We start from the raw sequence: 27,489 nt of genomic DNA, 5'->3' as shown, positions 1-27,489 counted from the left end.
GTATGTAAGCAGCCTAGGAATCTTGTTTCCCAAAGGTCATACTTATCTTCACATCCTTTGAATAAGAGCTGCGGTGCCAGGAGACCTGTTGCTCTGCTTGCCATTTTTGCGCGCCAACTTTACCGCGAGGGCTACTAGCTTGCTAATATACTTCACTTGCTAAGCTAGCTTGTTAGCTTAATTGGCTAACGCGTAATACGTCGCGTAACACTTCTTCCGATAATCTAACTCACTTATCTCCAAGTCGGTTTGTGTCCAACTCTGCCTGGGCCCATAACCTGTTAAGCTTGGGTGTACATGAATCGCGTATGAACAATAAGTAAATCAGACTCGGTATTCTCTTCAGCATGTCTCCGGTAAGTTTATTCACAGACTGACAACAGTCAACGTAGTGACGTCACATTAGGACGTACCTTCATACAAGAACAGAATAACAGTGCGACTGCTACCGTAGTACACAGACTAAGGGCGTCATCAAATAATAATACTTAACAACTTGGATAAGTTATTTTGCAGTTGTGTTCTTTTTTTATTATTATCTAGTGCTAGGCAGTTAGCGCTGTGTTGTTAGCTGTCAAAGACCTCTGTGCAGACTTATTTGACCACCGGCGATCGCAGACGGAAGTTCAAAGTTTGCTGCTCGTTTATATCGCCCAATTTTCAAAACGCGATCAAAAGTCCAAATCTCCCTGACTCGTCATCATCTCCATCTTCAAGTGACTCAGAATAAGGACGCACCTTGACGTAGGCCCACTACCACAGTCTCACAGTGAGCCAAACATGTCTGTGCTATAAGAATCCTTGGTAGTTTTAATAAAGAATTTGTTTAATTGCAATTTGGTGTCCATTGAATGCTTAATAAATATATATAAAAGTATTGTAAATGCATATACAATCGTAGTCACTTCATATCGTATGTTAAATCATTGTTTTAATATGGCCTTGGTGCCCTGGCTTTTGGCCTTTGTGCCCTTAAAAAATTGACAACTCAAAAGGCCAAGTGGCCTTGCCCCTAAAATGACGAAATTCCAGGCCTGGTCCCAACCCTGCCTAGAAGTGATCCTTCGTTAGCGTGAAGAGTCTGCTAAGCTTTATGCAGTTAAACCAGGTGAAACTGGATCGTTATCCAGGGAGATTGTTTTCAGGAAAGAAGCGCATTTTTGCCACTGCATGGTACTACAACAGGCCATGACTTGAATATTCGTTAAAAGCAGAGGCAGCCTTTTGTTTCCCCTGTAGACAGTTGAAAGTAAATACGTCTTCATCTGATGCGGCTTTTACTGTCAAATGTTTTTGCGAATGGAAACACGCCTTTTATACTGATGGACTGCTAAGGCATGCCGCATCAAAAGAACACATTTCATGTGAGAGTTTGTGGAGAGAGGGACAGATACGCCAGGAAACAAATAAGGAAATTAGTACTTTGGTGCAGATCAGCTGGCACGGAGCCGTTATTACGTGTCAGCTGTCGTTGATATTATAGCTTTTTTAGCTGTCAACCAACTCCCTCTCAGAGGTGACCACGATTCACTCCACAGCATGTCCGAGTCAGGCATGTGGGCTCTTCCTATACTGTGTGAGTATACGCTGCACAAATATGCAGGGTTGGCCAAAATAATGTTCTAAGTTAGCTCGGCTGAGTGAAAGGATGCACCTGCAGTGCATAGGAAAATAAACCATGCCCAAGGCGGGCTAATCAGTTAATCGTCTCCGTCTCTACTATTTCTCTCCAAGTGCAACGATGAGGAAGCTGCCATCCTTAACCAGTGTGCCTTGCTCGTGATTTACCAGTGTTTGTGCTGCCACGCACACAATGTTTCAAAAGTGGTTTCTATGTTGCACTTTATTTATGTATGTATTTGCGATACGTGTGCGTCTTTGCGCAATGCTGTTGGCCTTGCTGTTTGATATATATTGTGCCGCAGGCCCGCAGCATATGACGGTTTTGTGTGCCCTCCCATGAAAATCATATGCCCTCCCTTTAGATTTGTTCTGGCGCCGGGTCTGATTGCACGTCTGTCCGTCCTGGGAGAGGGATCCCTCCTCTGTTGCTCTCCCTGAGGTTTCTCCCATTTTTCCCTTTAAACTGTGGGATTTTCTCTGGAAGTTTTTCCTTGTACGATGTGAGGGTCTAAGGCAGGGGTGGGGAACCTTTTTCCTCTCAATGGCCATTTCAATTTTTACAACATCCTTCGAGGGCCGTACAAATGATTGAACTCAACGTCTGCTTAAAAAACTCAAATCAAAGCCCATTCATTTCGCCTTTCTTTCATGCTGTGCAAAGAATCATGCATCACCAGGAAGATTTGTTTTAAATGTTGAAGTTAAAAGCATCAATCTGGTGCACTTTGAGAGCAACATGAAGAGATCTATGGATGCATCTCTCAACACCCATATGAAACAGAACTGTAAGCAGATTTTTTTTTTCTTTATGGATATTTTACAAATCACTCCCCTTTTCCCTGTATTCTTGTTTTATTAATAACAACTTTTTTTTACTGTCATATTAGTATTGTATACCTGTTTACTTTATTCTCTTATTTTTCTATAACTATAATGGTCATATAAAGATGTGCCTTTACCTCAATGGTTGGAGAAAAAGCTTCTTATATTCGTTAGCATAGCTAGCTAACCAGATGCTAATAACAATAAAGTTATTGTCTGTATGATCAGTATGACAGATGAACAGATTGCCACTGGGCTTACAACCAGGGGCGGACCTAGCACATTTGGTGCCCTAGGCGAGCTTCACCACTGCGCCCCCCCCAAAAAAAATATCAAAACATCTTAACAGTTATACAGTAAAGTACTGCAGCTTTATTTATTACAAGCAAGAACAAGAGCTAAGAATAAATGTAAAGTGCACACTAAAGAATTAAAACAAATAAACAACTTAGCTAACAAACAATAATAATATCAATAACAAACAATAAAAGAATGTGCAAATTTGCTTTCAAAGAAAATTAAGAAGAAATGTAAAGTGCACACTAAAGAATTAAAACGAACAACTTAGCTAACAAACAATAATAATAATAACAATAACAAACAATAAAATAACGTGCACATTTGCTTTAAAATAAAATTATGTATTGTAAAATATGTTACACATGTCAAATAATCAAAATATAATATGCTAAATAAACAAACAAATACATAAAAATTACAAATTCACTTTGTCTCAAGAACTATTTACATTCCACTCCCTATCATCACACAAGGTTGGCCTACATATTAGCTCCTACTGGTTTCCATTTACAGTGCAATCCTTCTGGCCTTCCTCGCTGCAAAGTCATCAATCACATCATCATATGAAATCTGACCACCAACCTCATGGTTAATACTGATTACAGCCAGACCACTGAGGCGTTCTTGAGCCATGGTGGACCTCAGGTATGTTTTCAAGAGTTTTAATTTGGAAAAATTCCTCTCGGCTGAAGCTACTGTTACTGGTAGCGTTGCACTGATCCGCAGAGCAATACACAAGTTGGGATATATTTCGGTGAGCTGCTTTGTGTGTATGAATTTCAACAACTCAAGAGTTGTCATGCTCTTTGATGGCAAGTCAGGTACATTTTCCAACTCCTGAGCCAGCTCCTTCCCATCCAAATCAGATTGCCCTCCATGGCTTAAGGTGTGTGCAAGTGCCTCTGCTTGCTTCATCAGCTCTTGGTGTGGCAGGTCTGGGAAGTTGTACAGAATGCCAAACTTGTCTTGCACATGTTCAAGAGTGGTAAACCTCTCCTTTTGTGCTGACACTGCAGCATCTACCACCACGTTAAAGAACGTTACCTCCAGATTTTGCAAGGCATTCCTCAATGGCTCATCAGGAGACTCATATGAGAAGTGCCTCTTTGTTGACTTCAGCCGCTTTTGCACAAGGACTGCATCCACATTCATGTCTTCACACATGTCCTTGGCTGATGTTTGTGCAGCCACAAAGCCTGTGGCTCTGTAGGATTTGAGAGCTTTTTCAGTCTTTTTCAGTAGACTTACTGCTACATCCACTTGCATTGTTTGGGACTGCAGGACTTTGCTCACCTGCTGAATTTGACTTAACATGTCATACCAGACCACTGTGCACAGTGAAAAGCGGAATGACCCCACTTCTTCTGCCAGAGACTGGGCTTCAATCCTGATGATTGGGTCTTTGGCCTGGTTTCTCACCTCAAGCAGTGCCTCTCTCACAGCTGCGGCTTCATATCGCAGAGGCTCCACAGCTTTCACTCTGCTCTCCCATCTGGTTTCTGACCACATTTTGAGTGAAAGGTTGACGTGTTTCTTGAGGATGGCCCATCTCTGTGTAGAGGCAGAAAACAGGCAGTATAGCTTCTGCACAATGCCAAAAAATGATATGGCATCTTTGGAGCTTTTGGCAGCATCAGCAATGACCAAATTGAGTGTATATGCCCCACAAGGCACAAACAAAGCTCTTGGGTTCAACTGCAGTAGCCTGGCCTGTACTCCCTTGTTCTTCCCTCTCATATTTGCGCCGTTGTCATATGACTGTCCTCTGCAGTCATCAAAGGCAATCTGCAACTCCTCCAGCCTCTTCAAAATCAGGGCGGACAAACTTTCACCAGTGGACTCCTCTGCTACTAGGAATCCCATGAAGTGCTCTTTAATCTGGGGGTCTTCTTCCAGTGTCACAATTCTGATGACTACTGACAGCTGTTCAGTGTGGCTAACATCCAGGGTGCAATCTAAAATGAGGGAAAAGTACTTGCATTTCTTTATTTCTTGCACTATTGTTGATAGAATCTTTCCACTGATGCATTCAATCAACTCATTCTGAATGGTTTTGCCCAAGTAGCTGTGGTGGGATGTTTGACTTTTAATCTTGTGGATGTGGTCTTTCATCACTGGGTCAAACTGCGCCAAAAGCTCAACCTCTTTCAAAAAGTTTCCATTTGAAGGAGAGTGGAGTATTTCTGTCTTTCCTCTCAATGCCATATTTCGCCCTGCCAGAGACTGTACAATAGCAACCAGTCGTGTCAGCACTGCTCTCCACCGACTCTTCTCTGCCTCAAGGAGGGCCTGCTCTTGTTTGTCTATTGTTGTACCTTGTTTTAATCGAACTGCCAATTCTTTCCATGACGCCAAATTGTTCAGGTGTTCCGGACTATTTTCATGGCTGGTCAAAGCAGCACTTGCATTTTTCCAATCCGACAGTCCTGCATTTGTTAAATGAATTTGTTTTGGAGATAAAAGTTGACAACAAAAACAAAAAAGACTGTTCTTCTTTTTTGAATATGTCACCCAACTTCTTTTGATCCTTTCTCCATTTACTAAGGTCCTGCCGAAGTACTGGTGGTGGCAACTTCTCCCATCATCTCTCCTTGGGAAAATGAAATCAGGTGTTATCTGATATGGTCCTCTCCGAACAAACTCTGTCCTCATTGTGTCTGTGAGATGTGAAGGGCAGTCAGCAGGATCGGTTGGTAGTGGATCGTCTGTCTTTGCTGCATCTGGAGGGCATGTGAAGCACATTTTCTCACCTCATATTCACAATATCTTCACACACACACACACACACACACACACACACACACACACACACACACACACACACACACACACACACACACACACACACACACACACACACACACACACACCCAATTCCAAAAAGGTTGGGACAGTGTGTAAAATGTAAATAAAAACAGAAAGCAATTATTTGAAAGCATGAGGACAATTAGGTTTATAGCTAAACATCTTTACATTCATCAGGCACACACCTGAGAAGAGTGTATGGGTGGAATCTGTGGTGCAATCAGGATGAGATGCAGCAGGCTGTTCTGACGTTCCTTGCAGTGGTTCTGGGCCTATACATATATAGAGAACACACAAGAGCAAATATATTGGCTGGATTAGAAATGGCACGACAGTCATTTTTACATTCAATTATTTATCATCACATCAGGAACATCTATTGACATATTGTACTCACCAGAACAAACAGACACAGTGGTCAGTGGCAGGGTGGAATCAGTGGTCATCTCATCAGGATGAGCAGCTTGCTGTTCTGACGTTCCTTCATGTGGTTCTAGGTCTATAAATATAGAAAGAACACACAAGAGCAAATATATTGACTGGATTTCACATTCAATTATTTATCATCAGGAACATCTATTGACACATTGCACTCACCTGAAGAAGCCGGCACAGCTGAGGTGCATGGCGGTTCCTTGTCAACTGATGCAGCAGATGGTCCCAGATATTTTAAAAGTGAATCTAAAATGATATAACAAAATGTGTATTATCAACATTGAATAATTTCCATTTGTTAAATGTAGCTATTATTTAGTTAGTAAGCATTAGGACAGCCTGACAGGTCTGATTCAACTAATCAAGAGCTATGCCTATCTTATTAGAACAGTTGAATCAGGTGTGTTAGTTCTCGGTTGGAACGAAAACATTCAACAGGACTGGAGTTGAGAACCACTGAGCTAGTTAGCTAACGTTAGCGCACATTATGACAGGGTTGAATTTGGCAAATGTTTGACTCGGATAGTCAATGTGCTTTCTGAGGTAAACTTAACGTTAGCTAACGTTACCAACTAACTAACATTCCACCACACTGGCTAGCTCGCTACACCAAAACTAACATTGTTATTATTACTAATATTTCTATTTCATGACACAAAGAAAATAGCCTTATGACAGTTTCGACTGAATGGCAATAACAAACGCTGGCTAGCTAACGTTGGCTTGGCTAACTAGCAAGATTACATGATCCATTCGCTAATGTTGACAATACAATCAAAATTGCATACCTTTCACCTTGGCACGTTTCTCTTCTTCTTCTTTTCTTCTGTTTTTATACTGCGCCCCAGATGGCTTTTGCCTCTTCATAGTTCTCTAACGTTAGTCTTTCTTTCCTCAACGCTCAATTTTATAAACACTTGACCGATACCCATCAATGCACAGCGCTCTAGCATGTTCTGACTGTGAACACCTAAAGCCGAGGCTCTTAGACCGACCGACCGTTTTAGATTTTTGGCTCATTTTCCCTTATGTTAGAATTTTTTTTTTTATGTAAGAATAATGGTTGCAGATATAGAGGGGGGGCGCCAAAACTGCGCCAAGCAAAAAAAAAAAAAAAAACATTTTTTTTTTTTTTTGTTGCAATTTTTGGCGCCCCCCTCTGGGTGGCGCTCTAGGCAACCGCCTATATTGCCTGTAGGAAGCTCCGCCCCTGCTTACAACTAAAGACACAGCCACGTAAAAACTGCGGCATGTGTACGGCTCCTTATGGGTACTGCAATTTGTGAAGTCCCGGCCCGGAGCCGCGTTCTGGTGCTCTCCGTTAGAACTACACTCCTGTCAGACGAGACATATACCACGTGATGACACGTTAGGCTCGTGTTGTGTTCAAGGACCCTGAACTTGGCCAAGAAAAACAAGCTTGTTTAATTATTTTGCGGTCTAGATTTCTTGAATTTTTTTCTTTTTTGCGTGTGTTTATAAATTACCTCGAGGGCCGTACCAAATGGTCTCGCGGGCCGTATACGGCCCGGAGGCCAGAGGTTCCCCACCCCTGGTCTAAGGACAGAGGGTGTCGTATTGTCATACTGATATTCTGTACAAACTGTGAAGTCCACTGAGACTAATGTAACATTTGTGATATTGGGCTAAATAAACATTGATTGATTGATTGATTGATTGATTGATTGATTGATTGACATAATTGTTCTTTACTTGTATTTCCATTGTATGCTACTTTATACTTCTTCCACACTCAGTGAAATGTAATTTAATTGTACTCCACTTAATTTATTTAACACACATTGTTACTTCTTACATAAAGAAAGAAACACATGATATGGTTTTATGGTATGATGCTGTACTGTACTACTAATCAACCCAGAGATTTATTTTCGGGGTGCTGTGGGGTAGCTTGACGTTTCATAGAGGGTTCTCAAACATTTAGGGTTTCCCATTAATGTACCAGGCGCTACAGGGGAATTTTGTACTGCAACAATCCCCACGCATAGAACGTACCCGCAACTGTTACAATGAATGCTCGATAATCAGCTCACGGAATATAGGTGTAAGCAGGGGTAAAGTGCTATTTTTATAGGTGGTGTGTGGACCGCACATAGGGGGGTGAGGTCCACACACAAGCTCCCCCGGGAAGATTTTTGAATATTGAAGTTAAAAGCATCAATCTGGTGCACTTTGAGAGCAAAATGAAGAGATCTATGGATACATCTCTTAACACCCATTTGAAACAGAACTGTAAACAGATTTACTATTTCTTTATGGATATTTTACAAATCACTCCCTTTTAAACTTCATTCTTTTTTTAATGTCATATTATTTCTCATACCTGTTTTTAATTTATTCTCTTTTTTTTATAACTATAATGATCATATAAACGTGTGCCTCGGAAATAATTGTTTACATTAAGGGTGACCAACACGTTTGAGACCCACTGAGATAACACTGAGAGTCCTTTAGTTCACTGAGTCTCTCAGTCTGACAGGGGAGGACTCTCCTCCACTTTGTTGTTGAAAAAACTATATCCGTTAGCGTAGCTCGCTAGCACCAGAAGCTAACAACAACGATCTCCGGTACAAGTACTCTCTCTCTCTCGCTCGCGCACACACACAAAATGGCTCGTTCCACACACACACACACAGAGCCGAGCTTTAATTAAACACAGAGACCCAGACGTAATAGTACTGTACTGTATCATATTATTTTCGAATCAATAATCTTTCAAAATATGATTTTTATTTTTTATTTTTTTATATTTTAATAAGCATTTTTCCTCCTGGTTCCTCCTGTCATGCCTCTGCGCCCCCCTGGGGGGGCGTGCCCCCCACTTTGAGAACCACTGGTATAAATGCAGATATAGCATCAATGGTAATGAAACGGAGCATTCCTGTTCCTAGCAGCAAAGCTCTAAGGATTGCAGTCAATCAGGTGGTCCACAATTTTAGTCCAAACTGAAATATCTCTCCAACCATTGGATAGATGGGCATGACATTTTGTGCAGACATTTATGTTCCCCAAAAAATGAACACTACTTTTCCTGCCATTGTGACCTTGACATTTTTTGCTGATCTATTGTATGGATAGCCATGCAATTTGATGTCACCAGCAAATCAAATGTTTACTAATCTGATCAATATTTCAACATCTATTTTATATAGTGGCACCTTCATTAGATTATAATGTAAGTAAGACACTAGAACATTGTGAACATGGGAAACACTAAACCTGATTAACATTAACCTGTTACCTTTATTTAGCATGCTAATTTTAATGTTTAGCTAACACATGCAGAGAACAGTAAGCTAGAGAATTATTTTATTTAACATTATTAAGGCGTACAAGTTGTCTCTTTCCATATCTCTCCTTTACTTCCATCCAAACTAAGTTAATTTTCTTTTTTTTCATTGCTGTCTTCTTCCCTCTCGACCCCTCCGCGATACCCATCAATCCTTAACTGTTGAGGGACACACTCATTTCACAGGTCAATTAATTTTAATCAGAGTGTGTCAATTTAATCTGAGTTCAAACCGCTAGACGGACACTTTGTAAAAATCTCATTAACCTTCCCATTTCCAATCTGCTCACTTCATCAGCAGGGCAGAGCCATGACTCATTCTTTTTCAAACCAATGCTTTTTTTTCTTAGGTAAACAAACTCCTGAATTTTGAAATATCACAGGAAAAGGAGGGGGAAGGCACAACATCCTCTCACAGCACAAGTGACACTGACATTGAATTAGTGTCCTCACGTACCACAGGTGTTTTGATAGCCGTAACAAAATCAATGTGATTTCGAGATAAGGTTAAGGTTAAATGATTGCAGGATAAGGGATGACTGCAGCCAGCAGGAAGAGGGTGACATACTGTATAGAAAGCACAACAAAGGGGACATGTAATGTTAGATAATGCAAAAAATGGTGATGTAGATTAAACGGCAAGAAATAAAACAAGACATAATTTCTTCGTCAGACCAACAGTAAACGACTATAGAAGAGTCCACACTACAAATAAAAAAGATGTTCCTATAACGCATAAATTCTGATACCATCCATCCATCCATCCATCTTCTCCCGCTTATCCGTGGTCGGGTCGCGGAGGTAGCAGTTCCAGCAGAGAGCCCCAAACTTTCTTTTCCCCGGCCACATCAACCAGGTCTGACTGGGGGATCCCAAGGCGCTCCCAGGCCAGCGAAGAGATATAATCCCTCCACCTGGTCCGAGGTCTACCCCTTGGTCTCTTCCCAGCTGGACGTGCCTGGAACACCTCCCTTGGGCCGAGGCGCCCAGGTGGCATCCTAACTAGGTGCCCGAACCACCTCAACTGGCTCCTTTCGACGCGAAGGAGGAGTGGTTCAACTCCGAGTCCCTCCCCGATGACCGAACTTCTCACCTTATCCCTAAGGGAGACACCAGCCACCCTGCGGAGAAAACCCATCTCGGCCGCTTGTACCCGCGATCTCGTTCTTTCGGTCATGACCCATCCTTCATGACCATAGGTGAGGGTAGGAACGAAAATGGCGCGGTAGACAGAGAGCTTTGCCTTCTGGCTCAGCTCCCTTTTCGTCACAACGGTGCGGTAAAGCGACTGCAGTACCGCTCCCGCTGCTCCGATTCTCCGACCCATCTCACGCTCCATTGTTCCCTCACTCGAGAACAAGACCCCGAGATACTTGAACTCCTTCACTTGGGGTAAGGACTCATTCCCTACTTGGAGTGGACAGTCCATCGGTTTCCTGCTGAGAACCATGGCCTCAGATTTGGAGGTGCTGATCCTCATCCCAGCCGCTTCACACTCGGTTGCGAACCGATCCAGTGAGTGCTGAAGGTCGCAGACCGATGAAGCCATCAGAACCACATCATCTGCAAAAAGCAGTGGTGCAAATTCTGATACTGCCACAGCTAAAATATTGGTTTGAGCCCTTATATATATAATATGTTTTACATTATTTTACAATGACAACTATGTTCTTCTGCAATAAAACATGTTTGATAGCTGACAGGTACAAACAAGATACTTCAACGGCCGAAAAACATTTCCACTAGGAGAAACGCGTTGCAGACACATTCAAATGAAGAAACATCTTTAGCAACTTGACAACACATGCGCAGCATTTAAAATGCTGCCAATAAAGAACGCCACAAGAAGCTCAAAACATAATGGTTTTTAAGAATGTGATTGCATGGTTCCTTCCGATATTATTGAAGGTCTGCTGTGAGCTAGCTAGCTAAACAATTTATTTACTGACAAAAAACTTAGAATTATGAAACAGGTTATCTTTGCTAACATTGATAGATTTGTGTTAGTAAAGCCTGCGCATGTTTCATCAAGATGGGGAATGTTTTTAAGTGCTGCGCACGTGTTATCAGGTAAAGTCGGTAAACATGTTTTTTCATATGCATGTGTTTTGGCACATTAGTGTTTTTATATTTGCATCGTTGCTCAAGCTGCAGTGCATTTCTCCTCATGGAAATGTTTTGGGCGTTTGCACCTATCTGCCACCGTAGGCATGCACAATTTACAGTAAACTAAGTCCTCTAATGAGAAGAACGTGAACAGAAAACTGTGGGGAAAATGTCGATTAAGTGCTGATTATACTGTTCACCAGCACCTCTCAAAATCAGTAAAAAATTATAATTCTTAATTAAACTGCTTAACTAAAGTATTATCCTGAAAACTGTTAAAAAAATCAAAAATCCATTTTATTTCATTTTTGTTATTTAAAGTATGAACGCAGCAATTAGAGCAGAGCAGATGTGCATGTGTGAATAATTAGCTCTTAATCATTATCCCATATAGAGACAAATAGACATATATAGTTATACGCATGATCACACAATATAGCAGCTTTCACTTAATGGTTTGTAAAATCGATACCAGACTATAAAATGAAACACTGAAAAATAATGTTTTAATATGCTGAATCTTCATGCACATAGGTAACATCTCCTCAGTCGAGGGTACACGCTTTGACTCCTGTTTAGTGCTTTTTTTCCCTAGCCGTTGTAATGTGCTCGACAGACCAAAGCAAGCGCGTCCGACCACTATGGCCTGTATTCATTATTTGGACTTGGGTGTCATAAAGAACTGATAAGATGCAAGCTCATTTGCATGTGAGGCCGAGACACCCTTCAGAAACCACGGAGCCGTGCAGGCTTTAGTCAACACTGGCCTTTCATCTCTATCTCTTTTACTCCCCCATTCTCTTTATTCACACGGGCACTCGCCTGCACCGCCAGGCGCAAATGAATAACAGGCACGCGCTGCAAGAAATGACAAGGTTGGCACGAGATTGAATTTCCTACCAAAGCTTATCAGCCTTGTTTTTAGATAGTTTCAGTCAATGCGCTCTCCTGAAGGCTCCAGAACATAATGTGAATTGTTTCAGGGCATTATGCTTCAAAAAAGAGAAACTGCCTTCGAGTTTTTTGTTAGTAGACTTTACGATTATTCCGTAAGAGAGGTAATTGAAAGTGCAACTAGAGGAATTCAAGAGAATGAGTATAAAAATACTCCGGTGAGGATAATAATTATTTCAAAAAAATAAAAGCCATTGTCAAGCTTGTAATTTTCCAAGTGCAGGAAAATGAGGACACAAACGAACACACACGCAGCTTCCTGCTCCCTTTACCTCTCTAGCTCTTTCAGGTAAAAGGCACTCTCTGGCCTCTTTAGTATTCTGATGTGATTTGTGATTCTCTGTCAACATTGGACTTCACAGGCGGTGAGGATCAGACTCACACAGAGAGAGGCCGACCGCTTGTGGTCCTCAACGTAACTACGGGACCAGAACAAGTGATAGGTAAAGAAATATGTTGTATTGCTTTGTAGCGTCATTTCCATAATGTTGTCATCCATTATAATATAAATCTAAGGCTCTCAGTGTCAAAAACCAAAAAGTTGACATCCATTAACAGTGAGGAATTGCCCTGAGAATTACATTTCAGCACATTTAGCGGCTACCCTATGTTATGTAGCATTATTCTTTAATAGTCGACCAATTCCGGCAGTGGCTCAGTCAGTAGGGGCTTGTACTGTGAGCCGTAGGTTCAAGTCCCCGACCAGACCTAAATATGGAATGTGGACTTCTACTTGGAGAGGTCCCTGTTCACCTCCTGCCCTGCCGTGGTGCCCTTGAGCAAGCCACCGGACATCCCCCTTCCCCCCTCACTCCCATCGCTCCCCGGGTGCTGTACAATAGCTGCCCACTGCTCCTACTACTAGTCTCCTCGTATTAGGATGGGTTAAAAGCAGAGAACAAATGTCACTGTGTGTGCTGTGTGCTCTGCATGTGTGACCATTAAAGAGGGTTTCATCCCTCCAATTCTATTAATTCCAAAATGTGTTGTCATCATTATTCACGTGATACAAACACAGGGGAATAGAGGGTCCAGGCAAAAAAAATCCTTATTATTCTTTTAAATGGCGCAGTTTTGAACAGGTGCTTATAATGTGAATAAAAACTAAACAACTTGTTTTTAGTTCAGGCAACAGATTACCTGACTTCCCTTTGGCTCTTTCTCATAATTGGATGGCCACTAGAGGATCACAATTTTGTATTTGTATCAGTATCAACCATGTCAAGTAAGCCCTTCTAAACCTAGTAGTAGGTCTAGCAGGCCCCTTGTCTGGCTCCCTATACAGTAGAACACAGGATAGAATTTAAAATTCTTCTTCTCGCCTACAAAGCCCTTAATGGGCAGGCGCCATCCTACCTTAAAGAACTCATTATACCCTACTGTCCTACTAGGGCATTGCGTTCCAAGAATGCAGGGTTGTTGGTTGTTCCTGGAGTCTCTAAAAGTACAATGGGAGCCAGAGCCTTTTCTTATCAAGCTCCACATTTGTGGAATCAGCTTCCAGTTTGTGTTCGGGCGGCAAACACCCTATCCGTTTTTAAGAGTACGGTTAAGACCTTCTTTTTGATAAAGCTTATAGTGATCAAATAAAATAATTAGGGCCGGGACTCGATTAAAAAAATTAATCTAATTCATTAGAGGCTTTGTAATTAATTAATCTAAATTAATCGCATTTTTAATCACATATAAATATTTGACCTGAGAACAGTGAGAAGCAATTTTTTTCACATGGATTTTATTATACCATTGAATAATGACTGAATACATAAGCTTAAGCAACAAAACATTGTTTATTTTTTTTTCAAGGTGGTACTTAACCAAGACCAACAGAAAAGTGCAATTTTTGCCATAAAGTGTAGCAATAGTATATTTAGGAATATAGTACATTTCAGAGATTCAGGTTGCCTATAGGTAGTCAGTGCAATCCAGTGAGCCAGGGAGTTGGTTATTTTTTCAGACGTGGACTTAGTTATCCTGGCCCTGAAACCAGTCATCTGGTTGAGTGTGGGTTGGGTGTGGGTCCTTGTACTCAGAGTCGGGCTAACGTCCACGCTAGCTTCCACGCTAGCTGCTATATGTTTTGCATTGAGGTGATACTTGAGGCTTGATGTGCTGCGGTGATATGCGAATTCCTTTTTGCATAATTTGCAAACAACCGTGCTCTTATCGACGCTTCCTTCCGTCCGTTTTTTAAAACAAAATGTCCCATCCACGGGGCCAACCAAAGCGGTCTCATCAGCTTCTTCGTTCATGTTTGACTATTGTTCACTGTGGTTTGTTGTTGTCTGAAGTCATGAACATTAGTTGGTGCTCCAGTATAATCGGTAGCCTACGCCTGAAACTCATCCAGTGAGAAACGTTCCGCGGTGCAAAAATAAGTGCGATTAAAATGCGTTAATTTTTGTGTAATTAATTAATCTTAATTAACGCGTTAAATTCCCGGCCCTAAAAATAATCTAATAAGAATGCATTGACGTAGATACGTTGTTCCTCTTCACCTATACAGTTTAGTTCTTACTCTCTCACTTAAATCCTAAAAACTTAGATCTTATATTTAAAATGTTATCCAAAACCTTTCCCCTCTCTGACCTCTCGAGGTTCTATTAGAGGGTAACAGGTTGCAGAGAGGCCTAACCCGGCCGGGGAGTGTGGAACGTAGTCACAGACCTACTCCTCACCTCTGACCAATTCCAATTAAGGTTCCAGTGGGGACCTTTCTCCCTGCGTGTGCCTCTCCACCTCTGCTTCTTACTTCTTACTTGCTACCCTTTTCCCTCAACCTATCAGGGGTCGGCAACCCGCGGCCCTCGAGCCGTATGTGGCCCTTTAAGCCCTCTGTTCTGGCTCCCTTGAGCCTAGACAAAAATAAGAAGGAAATCAAATAAAACTATTTGTAGTACTATTTATATTTTCTTGCACGGTTGAAAATGTTTCGTATCTTGTATTTTGAGGTGATACTGTGACACATAAATAAAAAACAAAACGGTTTTAATTAGGTCAACTAAAATATGCGTCACATCCTGCTACGGTCCCGTGCTAGCGCCTTTTCTTGGAGGCGAATAACCTGACCCCCAGCTCCATGAACGAACTATGGATAAATCAAAGAAAAGGAAAGTACCGGAGGAACACAGAGGATTTAATTCTGCGTGGACAGAGTTATATGTTTTCACAGCAAACGATGCTGGTTTACCGGTATGTTTGATATGTGGAGAGAAGTTGTCAAAGGTGCTGCAGCCTTTACGTATCGAGGAGAAAAACGGAAAAGGAAGACAGCTGACGATCTTCAGTCATAATTCAATGGGGTATGTCATTTATTTCAGAAAACACTTTTTGTTATATTCCATGGAATGCTCTTAACGTCCCGATAGCAATGAATATATGAAATGCTTTGACAATAAATACATAAACAAATTAATCTCTGGAAGCCGTAGCGCTGTAAAAAGCACGACCAATCATTTTAGCCGGCCCGGCTAAAATAACTGGATGGCCTACCTGCCTGTCAGCCTTCCATCTGTGCACAAACTTATCTCGTGCCCTCATTGGTCATGTGCACGTGTTGGAGGGGCTCTGTAAGGAAGTCTGAAGGAAGAGGCAGATTTTTTCCGGTTGTGTATTTTCAAATTCTAGCGCACTCGAGCTGGTTTCTCCCTCCATTCTTACCTACCCTACCTTTAACTTTTTTTAGGATGCAGCTATATGTTTTATTTATTTCAAAGTGGGCCCATTTTAATTATATATTTTTTCCTTCAAATGTGCAGAGGACTCCCCAAGTGCTGTGTTTAATTTATTTTAAAGTAGGCCTGTGTATTACTTTTAATTCTCCTTATATGTGTTATTTGTTTCTTCTTTGAACAGTTTTATATAATGTAATAAATAGCCTAATAAATGAAAAAAAAACTGTAGTTTTTGTCTGATATAACAATAAATACAACTTTATAAGCTATCAAGCTCTGAAATATGTTTTGCAGCTGCAGACACATTTCTTTTTGGGAAAAATTAGCAAAATGTCTCTTTTGGTCAAAAAGGTTGCAGACCCCTGACCTATCCTAAGGTAGTGCATGTACGTAGACACGTTAGTTTAGCTAATATAGGCTTGGATTGTCGGGGGACACACCTTACTTTGTCTTTCTGTCATGTTCCGATTAACCCAGCTTCCCCCAAATCTCTTTTTTGTGTCTACATATACTCCGGGATCCTGAGTCGAGGCTAATCCTGTTGCTGTGGTCGTGTGTCCTGGATCCTCTATCCTGAGTACTGGATCTGAGTCCTGGATCTGAGTCCTGGACTTCGAGTCTTGGCTGAACCTGTCTCTGCGGTCCTGCCTGACTCTCACCATACTACTTCCCTGATGGCTCCCACAGGATTGCTGACATCCTCGTGGATTCATCTTATTATTATAAACACATGCATTTCCAAACATTTGGTCTACCTATGCTGTAAAATGTATTATCTCTTTGATTTACACATGGCATCTATTGCACGTCTGTCCGTCCTGGGAGAGGGATCCCTCCTCTGTTGCTCTCCCTGAGGTTTCTCCCATGTTCCCCTTTAAACTGTGGAGTTTCCCCGGAAGTTTTTCCTTGTACGATGTGAGGGTCTAAGGACAGAGGGTGTCGTATTGTCATACTGATATTCTGTACAAACTGTGAAGTCCACTCAGACAAATGTAACATTTGTGATATTGGGCTATATAAATAAACATTGATTGATTGATTGATTTATTGATTTATTGATTGTCAACCATATGTATGAGGCTGATAACCACTCATAACATCTATCCAATATTATGATAACATTTGTTGCGGTTGACAAAACAAAAGAGTCAGAGACAAGTTACAGCAGAGGACTGGACTACAGATAAAGTATGTTCAGTTTTCACCACTAGGCTGGCAAGACCACTTTTACTTATAGCCCCTTTTACATTCATCTCACATCCAGTTTGCTTCTGGATATGATTCAGCTGGAGTACATTTATGGCTGACATTAAAATGCGACAGCGGTATACACAGCGAAATTGAATTTCTCTGTCCCTCGCCCAGATGCAGATTGTGTCCTTTACGTCCTTCAAAACTGGCAGTAAACATCTCATCCTGCTTGTTGTTCCCCTGTAAGTGTCCCATTTTTTACAAGTATTTTACAATCAGAGACGTCTGTTGGCAGTTTGATTTGTTTTATGTGTATTGGCTTTATGTGGAGTGGAGTTGCTTTACACTGCAGGTTATCTGGGAAGGGGAGATGACATCCTGTACATGCACATATCTTGCACGATGAAATACATTTAAACATGCTGGTGCAGTAGTATCCTGATAGCAATATTGCTGATAAGTAATAGAGCTTATGGCCAAATGCAGGACATCTCAAATGGTTTTACAAATGCCTCAAACCTGTAATGGAGGGGGTGGGGGATTTAATGGCCGGGACTCTGATTTCAAGCGTCCTCCAGCAATCCCTGTTGTGGTCATGCATTCAAAGAAGATTATAAATACTTAAACACAGTCTTTACCACTCAGTGCAAACTCCCAGCTGTAAGATCTGTGGTCATGCTGGCATCTCAGATCTGTTTCCATTGGTCCAAACAAAACTTGTATTTATCCAAATATAGCCTACTTATTCGTTATTCCATTTCTTGTTGGTTATTATATGCAGGCTGTAGGCCTACCCCCTAACTGAATGGCCGTATAGGTTGTCTGTGCAAAAAAACTTGATATGACCGTTATTCACACAATTCACAATTATTATTAGACTATAGCGGCTATAGTAATTATGCCAGACAAAGGAAGAAGTCATGTGACATGAAGAGCGACAGCCGCTTATGGAGGAGATTGGGATCTATGGTTAAATAATAGGACCTTCAACAAGGATGCCCTTATTTGGCCCTTAAGTACACAATATCATTTAGGTACAAACCTTATTTACATAACAAACATACTTATTTTATCCCAAACAATGATAATTGCCCAAAACTAAGTCGTTTTATTTCAATTCCAAACGTTATGTGTTTTAAACTTGCGCTCAAGTTTCACAACTATCATATAGCCTATGACATTTTGACAGGAGAACCTATTGTGTCATTTTTTAATAACAACGTGTTGATTAGATTGATACACTGTCTGAATACAAAATATGGAGCTTGAGCCATGGCTAGAGCCAATGAGCAATTAGCTTAGCATACAGACTGGAGCAGGCGGAACAGCTAGCTTGACTCTGTCAAAGGCTTAAAGAAAACCTACCTTCCAGTAACTTTGTATAGGACTAATCAACACTAAATGTCTAATTTAATCCACACAGAGACAGAACATTTGAATAATAAACATTGTGATGTGCTCGTAGGACAAAAGACAAGCTACAGTAGCTGTTACCGAGTGCTTTTAGCCTTTATGCTAAGTTAAAGCTAACCGCCTGCTGCCTCAAGCTACATGTCTAGTGTACAGACATGAGTGGTAGGCTATCTATCTCATCTTATTTTCAGCAAGAAAGCTAATTAGCATGTTTCCTGATTTTTAGTCCAAGTTGTACTTTAGGTAAGTGTAAGCCACCATGGACTTTAACAGTGTCCTCGTATTTGATTAAAAAAAAACTGTTCAGGAAACCATTACAACCCAGTCTCACTGCATTTCGTGTTATAGTCACACAATTAATTTAATCTATTGATTTGTGTTCACCAACACGATTTTCACATTTTTTTCGTGTCACACAGAAGGATTTTCTTTTTTGCCGTCGTTTTTTCTGCCTGTCGGATTTAAGTTATATGACTGCCTTGATAGACATTTCGCGTTCAGTTTTCTATGTTTTTTCTCACTCTGACTTGTTTACTGTATTACTTGAAAAAGCTCTGATGAAATTATCTCAACGTGTTCTTGTATATAATCTGCATTGTCAAAAGGGATTTCCCAAAGGATTTGAGCATATTTTGGAGACAGAAGAGTAGATTTTCCCTGTGCTCAGCTTGATTGAAAAGCGTTTCTATTCACTCACCCTCTGCTTTCCTTGTTCTTTAATTGGCAGGAATTAATCTTTTAACCCCAAATTTAGATTAAATATTCGAGGGCGCTAACATGTATTGCAAACATTTCTCAACAGCTAATCCCGCTATCAGATCTCTGTTGTATGAATGTGTGTGAAAGCATTTGAGTGAGGGAAAGATAAAGGGAATCTAAACGGGAACAAGTGTGTGCAACTCATACAGTACATGTGGATGTTCATGTGGTTTTTTGTGTGAAAATTTAATTAAATGCAAAGCTTCAGGGACTTGATCCTGTGTGTGAGCGCTAAGAATGAGCGATGGAGGGATTAATCAGAAGAGAATAATTCTGTGTTGTGAACAATTCATAAAAAAATTTGAGATAATGACAGATTTGATTTTCAAGCGTCACTTATTATGACTATAGCTCGCCTCTTGAAGCAGTCAGTAAAGGCAGGGGAAAAGAAGACTGCAAAATAGTAGTAGTCTTTTTGCTGAGATATAATATCTGAGTGGAAGCATGCTTCCTTATGGAAGGTGATCATTTGGTGCGTGTAGAACAAAAAAAAATAGGCCCTGTGGGGGAAACTTCTGTAGCAATGGAGGAGTCAGGACTGAAAGGAGACACGAGGAGAGCTGGAGCTTTGATTTCAAACACTGATGGTTTATTTGGAGTATCGGCCGGAGAATTCACGAGAAAAGTCAAGAGATGGTCAAGAGCCAGAGGTCTGACTACACGGGAGTTGCCACAATCAATTCTGAAGAACTCTTCTGCAGCTCGAGGTTTTAACTAGTTCGGAGTGTAATAATCAACATTCTTCATCAGTGAGACTAAACAATTATGGACCCTGAATCTAACTAGAGCTCTCGTCCATAGAAAATAATGCGCGCCATGGAACCTACGTCCCTGAACAGTAAACTACCTCATGGCGGCTTGTGCTCTGTCATAGACTGGCAAAAATAATGCGCCCAAGCTGCTCCTCCTTAAGAGAGATAGCAGCAATACCCAAGGCAGTAGAACTATGCCGTGGGAAAAGAGACAGTAAAGAGAGAAAAGGATGAACTGGGTCGAAGGTTGAATACCGAAGCAAATTATTCCCTAACAGTCCCTATAAAACTGCTTATTATAAGGTCTGTGGATGATGACCTTGACTTCTGGAAAAGGACATTGCATTTGAGTGGTTCAAATATATTGTTTAGGCACTATTAGCAACCTAAGTCGCGTGCCATCCAGTTTCATTACTTTGAGAAAAAGCAGAAGTCTTTATGGCCAATGTCTCCATCACATAGCAACTGATATAAAAAATATATATATATTATAATATATCACTGCAGGTAATACAACAACATGATGAGCTTGAACCTCTGTATTTGTGTCAGTCGGCTGTTGAAATTGTAAAGTCACAACTTTAAACATGTCTTATTCTGAAGAGGCAATTGAAATAGAAGCTGCGTTTGGTGGCTTTGTGACTTTAAATCGGCTTTCCACTCACTATTCACAGGGGGTGACCAGATTAATGAAATAGATGAATTGTAATGCCTTTAAGGAGCTGCTAATCCACCTAAAATATATTCATCAGTTTCATTGGAGACTTTTTTGTATCACATCTTGTTCTAGATTGTGTTTCAGAGGATGTTCAACCCAGCTCATAAAAGTGTGTGTGTTTGTGCGTCTGTCTGTCTGTCTGTCTGTCTGTCTGTCTGTCTGTCTGTCTGTCTGTCTGTCTGTCTGTCTGTCTGTCTGTGTGTGTGTGTGTGTGTGTGTGTGTGTGTGTGTGTGTGTGTGTGTGTGTGTGTGTGTGTGTGTGTGTGTGTGTGTGTGTGTGTGTGTGTGTGTGTGTGTGTGTGTGTGTGTGTGTGTGTGTGTGTGTGTGTGTGTGTGTGTGTGTGTGTGTGTGTGTAGGCTGCTACTAAAAGGTAAAAGGCACCCCTGGTTTGCTATCACCCAAAGGCGTGGGCCACCGCAGCAGCCATCACATTCAGAATCAGAAACGGGTTTATTGCCAGGTAGGTTCACACATACGAGGAATGTGTCATGGTGCATACATAAAGTATAAAACAAAAACTCTCCATATAAAACAAAAAAAATTAAGGACACTGTAATCAAATATAGTTAGATAGCAATAAAATAAAGCAGTAATTTACAGCAAAATAGAATGCAGTGAATTATAGAATATGAAATATGAAATAAGAAATATGTGCAGTAAGCAGTATTTGAACATTGTGTGCATTAATGTAATGCATATAGAGTTTACATTGTGGCTGAGGTAAAGTGTCAGTGGGGGGGCCGGGCCTTGTTTAAGAGGCCGGTAGCGGAGGAGAAGAAACTGTTCAGGTGTCGAGAGGTTTTGGTTCTGATGGAGCGCAGCCTCCTGCCAGAGGGGAGGGGGGTGAACAGTTTGTGTCCAGGTTGGGAGGGGTCGGCCACTATCTTCCCTGCCTGCCTCAGGGTCCTGGAGGCGTGCAGGTCGTGGAGGGATGGCAGATTGCAGCTGATCACCTTCTCTGCAGAGCGGATGACACGCTGCAGCCTGCCCTTATCCTTGGCTGTGGCTGCGGCGTACCAGATGGTGATGGAGGAGGTGAGGATGGACTCGATGATGGAGGTGTAGAAGTTCACCATCATTGTCTTTGGCAGGTTGAATTTCTTCAGCTGCCTCAGGAAGAACATCCTCTGTTCATCAGAAAAGCTGTCCTCATCAAAAAAGCTGCTTTTTTGATGAGGGAGCAGATGTTCTACTCCCATTTGAGGTCCTGGGCGATGATGGTGCCCAGGAAGCGGAAAGACTCCACAGCAGTTACTGGGGGAGTCATTCGATAGAATTAATGTACTTTCCCCTACTCTCTATATCTCATGCCACTCTGCACCTACACTATTGCTTGTTCTCCCTCTCTCCTTCTCTCCCCTCCCACATACTTGTATCTCTTAAGTGTAGTGTGTCCTGCCTTTTATTTGCCCCTCCCCCTCCCTCTCTACCATGTTACAGCTGTCCCATAGAAGCCTCCTGCGTCCATCTGAATCAGGTTTATGTACAAGACAATGGAGAGGAAAGCTTGTAGGCACTTGCCAGCTTCCTTGAAAGCATTTACAGAAAAATAGGCTTGATTGTGTCCATGCTCCTTTTTATCAGTAAAGCACCATGCTGCCACCCATCCATCTATCCGTTATCGCCCAATGCATTGTTTTAGCACAATGCAAAAAAGTGAATTTTCCTTATTCAATCCTTCCAATTAGTGCTTGTTTGAGTTAACATCTAACTTATTAAAAGAGCAATATAAGAGTGTGAACAATTTCTTTGGGATGTAGTAGTAGATGAAAATGTAATGCTGCTTTCAGTGCTTTGACCTCATACAGGAAATGCCCTCAATATGACTTAAAATGACACTATAAGTACTATAATCTGCTTTTCCCATATCTTACCACATTCTGGGTTTCACAGTAAAGCAAATATTGCATACAAACAAATAACACCCACTCTCCACTACCTTCAAAGCGTGAAATGAAAGGAACTACAGTAAAATAGTTTACAGTGCCGTATATATTAAAGGTGGGGTAGATAATTTTGGAGAAACCAGCTTGTAGACCATCCAGTTATTTTAGCCGGGCCGGCTAAAATGATTGATCGTGCTTTTTAAAATACTCCTATTTACAGATGACATTTTTTTTACTGGATTTGTTGTCAAAGCACTTAAGATATTCATTGCTATTGGGATGTTAAGAGCATTCCATGGAATATAACAAAAAGTGTATCTCGAGCCGGTTTCTCAAACTTACCTACCCCGCCTTTAAGTAGCATAAGGCATGCTAGCTTAATAATGAACACATAAATACATATTGAAATGAATCTGGAACTAAATAAAGAAATCTATATATATATATATATATATACGATGCAAATGCAAATAAATGAGTAAGTAAAGTTTAGTGAAAAATTAAAGACATATATTTTGAAGAGGCATTCTAACCCATTTTATGACTAACATCTCTTTTGCAGAGACATATTTTGTGATTCATGCCCCTTTCGTTTGAATATAACGATTAAATGTGGAATTATCAAACGAATGTCCCCTTGAAAAATAACAATTAATTAATGTAGACTTTAATTTAAATTAAATGATTAACTATTTTTAGTCATTTCTATATTTATTTATTTTTTATTATTTCTGTATGTATAATTGACATGCATTTTTGTATTTGATTTTGATAAATATTTATTCATTTAATTTTGGTTTGAAAAAAATGTCTGTTGTTTCCAATTAGAGCTGGCCTTGATCTTTACCTGTGTGTAAACTCAGCCAGTGGCATATGGTTTCTGAAACGCCTGCTTTTCTTCTCCCATATACTGTAGGTGTAATTGGACATTTCTATGAACCTTCACAAACAGACAATTTATTTAACACTACGGGCAGAAAACAATGACCGCTGTGAGGTGGAGGTTTCCAAATGGAGGTATGTATTATGTTTCCATCCATCCTTTTTCTAAAAAGGTAGACTGACATTTCAGTCACAGGTCCACTTTGAACTGTGTGAGAAAATGCTGAACACACACAACTCGATGGATGGTCGGAAATCTCTTAGCAATTTATAAGCAGGTAAAAAAAGGGAGCAGTCGCAATACAATCAACAGTCTCTTCACGCATAACAACTAAAGGGGTCAAGCACCATTTTTTTTAAATTCAGATGGTTAAGACTATTACTTTTTCAAAATGTTGTTACCTTCAACTTTTTCAAATTATATAGTTGCCGTGCAAGGAGGATGATCTGGTAGAGAGGCTAGCTGCTTGCTCATGTCTAGAATAGAGTGGTGCAAGAGTCCTAAACCCGGATTTGAGTCAGATTTTAGCACCTAAGATTCCATCGCCTCAAATGAATTCATCATTCATCATTTTGAATGTGTATGTAATTTTGAATGGTTAACAGAAGCTTCAATGATGTTGTCCTACGACAGAAAGTAAGGCAGTAAATATGTGTCACAAAAACGGTAGTTGCTAACACTACTAAACGTCATCATGTAAAACATTAGCCACAGTTAGCTTAGCAGTGGAGACGCACGCACAGATGTAGTTTAGTTATTGCATATTATGTTAGCTTTTTACTCCTGACTAATGAAGCTCAGCGCAAGTTCAGGCAGGAAGACCTATCACTTCGTATTGCACGTCATGGCAATACTCGCTCCCTTCACTAAATGATAGGGAGCGCCATTCCTCAGCTAACCTATCACTTCCCTCCATTCACAAGCCTAATTATTGCACCTGTTAATCCCTCTATATATGCTCTCCCCTTTTCCATCAGCTGTCTTCCAGGTGTCAACGCACAACCCTCCTCCACCCCTTCGCCTCCTGCTTCCAACTCAGGGCCAAGCTTAACCTTCTCCCTTCCAACCGGACCTAACCACTTATCACCACCACCAGTGTCTAGACCCAGGGGTTCATCGGAAACGGTTCTTTCCCTTCCCGAATGATATCCTACAAAACCTGGGCCTAATCGCCAAACACCATTTCATTCACTTGTTATAAACTGTCATCATTATGTTTCATTTATATAATGTGACCCATAATAAACATGTATTTCATACATCACGTCTCTCCTGATTGAATTGCATTTTACTTCAAAAATCACAAAATGGTGTTCATATGTTGAGACTACTGTGTTGAACAAAAAAAAAAAAGTGTAATTAACATGTTTGCCACAGATCTGGCAATATCCCGAAATCCAATTGAGAAGTCCCATTTCTTTTTGAAGAGGGAGCCCTTGTGATGCTAACTTCCGGGTTGGCCTTCAAAAATACGTAATCACTGCACAACTCTATACCATTATACTCCTGACACATACAACTTGTTAACTCTTTAGTGTCGCGGAAATCCCGATAAGTACCTTATCTTGATCATTGTGATGTGATTTGGAACTGAAATCTAAGAGAAGAGACAATCAGTTGATTGTACACTTGACTTAACTAGGGGGAAACGATAAGCCCAATCACTCCTCATCATCTCTCGCTTTTTCTTTTAATAAAGCATCGCCACTCTGAATTTTGAGCACACTTATGTTGGGCTCCGCCGCACGATAAAATCACCCTAACCTCCTCTGATTTAATGCAATCAGCCCTCACAGCTTGTGTGAAATTGTATTGTTCTGTTTCAAAAGAAACAGGCTATAATTCTGTGGATACGACACACACAGTGGCCCCAGAATAAGCCTGCGGGGAGATGATGAGGCGATGTCATTAAGCAGACAGTTGTGTATGAAAAGCTTTTCGGCTCCTTCAGGGATTTTGGAATGTGTTAATCATTGTGTAGAACAAAAAGGATTTGTAATAATGGAGCTTCAAGCTGCAGCAGAGGAGTTAATTCAGTGTTGATTCCTGGCTTTCCGGTGACTGCACTTCGCTTGTTTGTATAGAAATATACAGGGCCTCATGCAGATTTTAGTATATTTTGTATCTTAGAAGAAAATTAAGAGATAATATAAGAGAAATTGAAGAGAATGTCGCTGCATGAGGCTCAAATTGTCCCTTAAATTAAAGATTGTTCCTTGCCTGTCTTAATTTAAAGAATGTCCTATTAATCATATACTGAGATGATTTAGGGCCATTAAAGGAATAGTTTGATATTGTGGAAAATATAAGGCTCATTTCATATCTTGATTATATAAAAGAAATGTAAGAGAATGTTGCTTTAGGGGCCCAATTTGGTTACTTATGTTATATGTTGGTGCCTTGCTGTCTTTAATTTAAAGTATGCCTTGTTAATTGTATTCTGAGACAATTTGGGTCAGGAATAGTTTGACATTTTGGAGAGACAGTCTTATTCAATATCTTGCAGAGAGAGGACAAGCACTTCAAATTTAACCCAATGGCTGCGTAGGAAAAATGATGTATTGAACATGTCAAGATGGGATTTTCACTTGAGGTTTCCCTGCAGTTGTTGTCTTTTAATAGTGCGGCTTCACATGAACATGTGGCTCATGATTATTGTGTTCATGCAGCGTACATAGCAGCAAAGTTAATGTGATGAATACACATCCCATTTTTGACAACTCACAATCAAGACTCAATTAAGCAGCATTGGCAATATATAATTTGGGAAATTATGGTCTGATCTAACTTTAATTTGTATATGCAAAGAGCATATACAGTAAGTAGTTAAAGTAATTATTTGTAATCCAATTTAAGCTGTCAGCTTCATAAAAGAGTTTCTCCAGTTTGCCCAATCAAGGCTGTGTTTTAATGTAAAGCTTTGGGATTTCCATTTAAATATCTCTGTTCATCCCTTTCACTCCATTTCTCTTTCCTTTGATCAAGTGCTTTTTCCCTTGTGTTTTCTGGGTTGTCAAGCTTGACTGGCAGTGGCCCTTCCTTTTTAAATGTTGTTTCTGTGGCCCCACTGCCACAGATCACTGGCCACAGACTGGAGAGGCAACAGAGGCTTCTGCACTGCGCACCACTCATACATCTCCCAATGATGCTCATTGAAAAGGTGATTTTCTGCCTGTCTGTCTGGAGCAATATGACAGCTTGGCATATAAAGCTCTCCTGGAATGAATACAAATTGAGCCCTTAAGACTGGGATTTGTGTCTGATGAGGAAACGGTCATGTCTAACATGTATCATGAAAGGGGTTTTGGTAATTGAGCTTAAAGGATTTTGTTGCTGTAAAAAGTTGAGTTGAACAAAGTGCTGTACACCAACAACTGTATAAAAAAATTGCATAAATACATAAAAAACAGACAGGACATCAAACAAATGTAAAACACGAGACAATGAAACCAGATCAGAAGCCACAGACTGAAAAACTCCTACATGACGTAAAAACAAAACACTAGTAAGATAAAAACCCAAATTTAAATGCAGAGTGTCACCTGGCCTGTAAATGCAAGGGAAAAGAAGTGGGTTTTTAAACGACATTTAAAAAGAGGCAGAGTTGGAGCAAGTCTAACCTGGAGGGTCAATTCGTTCCATCATTTTGGAGCTTCAACAGCAAAGGCTCTGTCTCCTCGCTGCTTTAGCCTTACGAGTACAGGCGTAATATGTTCACGCCTGCCTGTCCTTGTAAGGAGGCGTGCAGCAGCATTCTGGACCAGCTGTAGGCTAGACAGGGAAACCTGGCTTACTCCAATGTTGCAGTAATCCAGTTTATGTATTACTTTCTCAAAGTCATTAAAAGAAAGGATAGG

General features: G+C 40.7%; 1 protein-coding gene across 4 annotated transcripts; it reads right to left on the bottom strand.

The window, feature by feature from the left end:
* Positions 1-2,719: 2,719 nt before the first annotated feature.
* Positions 2,720-7,076, bottom strand: LOC307038285 (zinc finger MYM-type protein 1-like). 4 transcript variants are annotated; one of them, XM_079679674.1, is made up of 4 exons: positions 6,148-7,076; positions 5,948-6,049; positions 5,736-5,822; positions 2,720-5,465 (listed from the first exon to the last, which is right to left on the bottom strand). In XM_079679674.1, exons 2-4 carry the CDS (start codon positions 5,994-5,996, stop codon positions 3,253-3,255), a joined length of 2,349 nt encoding a protein of 782 aa, XP_079535800.1. In that variant the 5' UTR covers positions 5,997-6,049; positions 6,148-7,076; the 3' UTR covers positions 2,720-3,252. The 4 variants fall into 4 exon arrangements, with proteins under 4 accessions (XP_079535800.1, XP_079535799.1, XP_079535798.1 ...); XM_079679673.1 differs by having other exon boundaries at positions 5,948-7,076; XM_079679672.1 differs by having other exon boundaries at positions 5,736-6,049.
* Positions 7,077-27,489: the final 20,413 nt, after the last annotated feature.

This window comes from Notothenia rossii, assembly GCF_949606895.1.
Source record: "Notothenia rossii genome assembly, chromosome: 4".
In the NCBI taxonomy this organism is placed as follows: domain Eukaryota; kingdom Metazoa; phylum Chordata; class Actinopteri; order Perciformes; family Nototheniidae; genus Notothenia; species Notothenia rossii.
The sequence above is the reverse complement of the archived record's forward strand: the minus strand, read 5'-3'. Positions and strand labels throughout refer to the sequence as shown.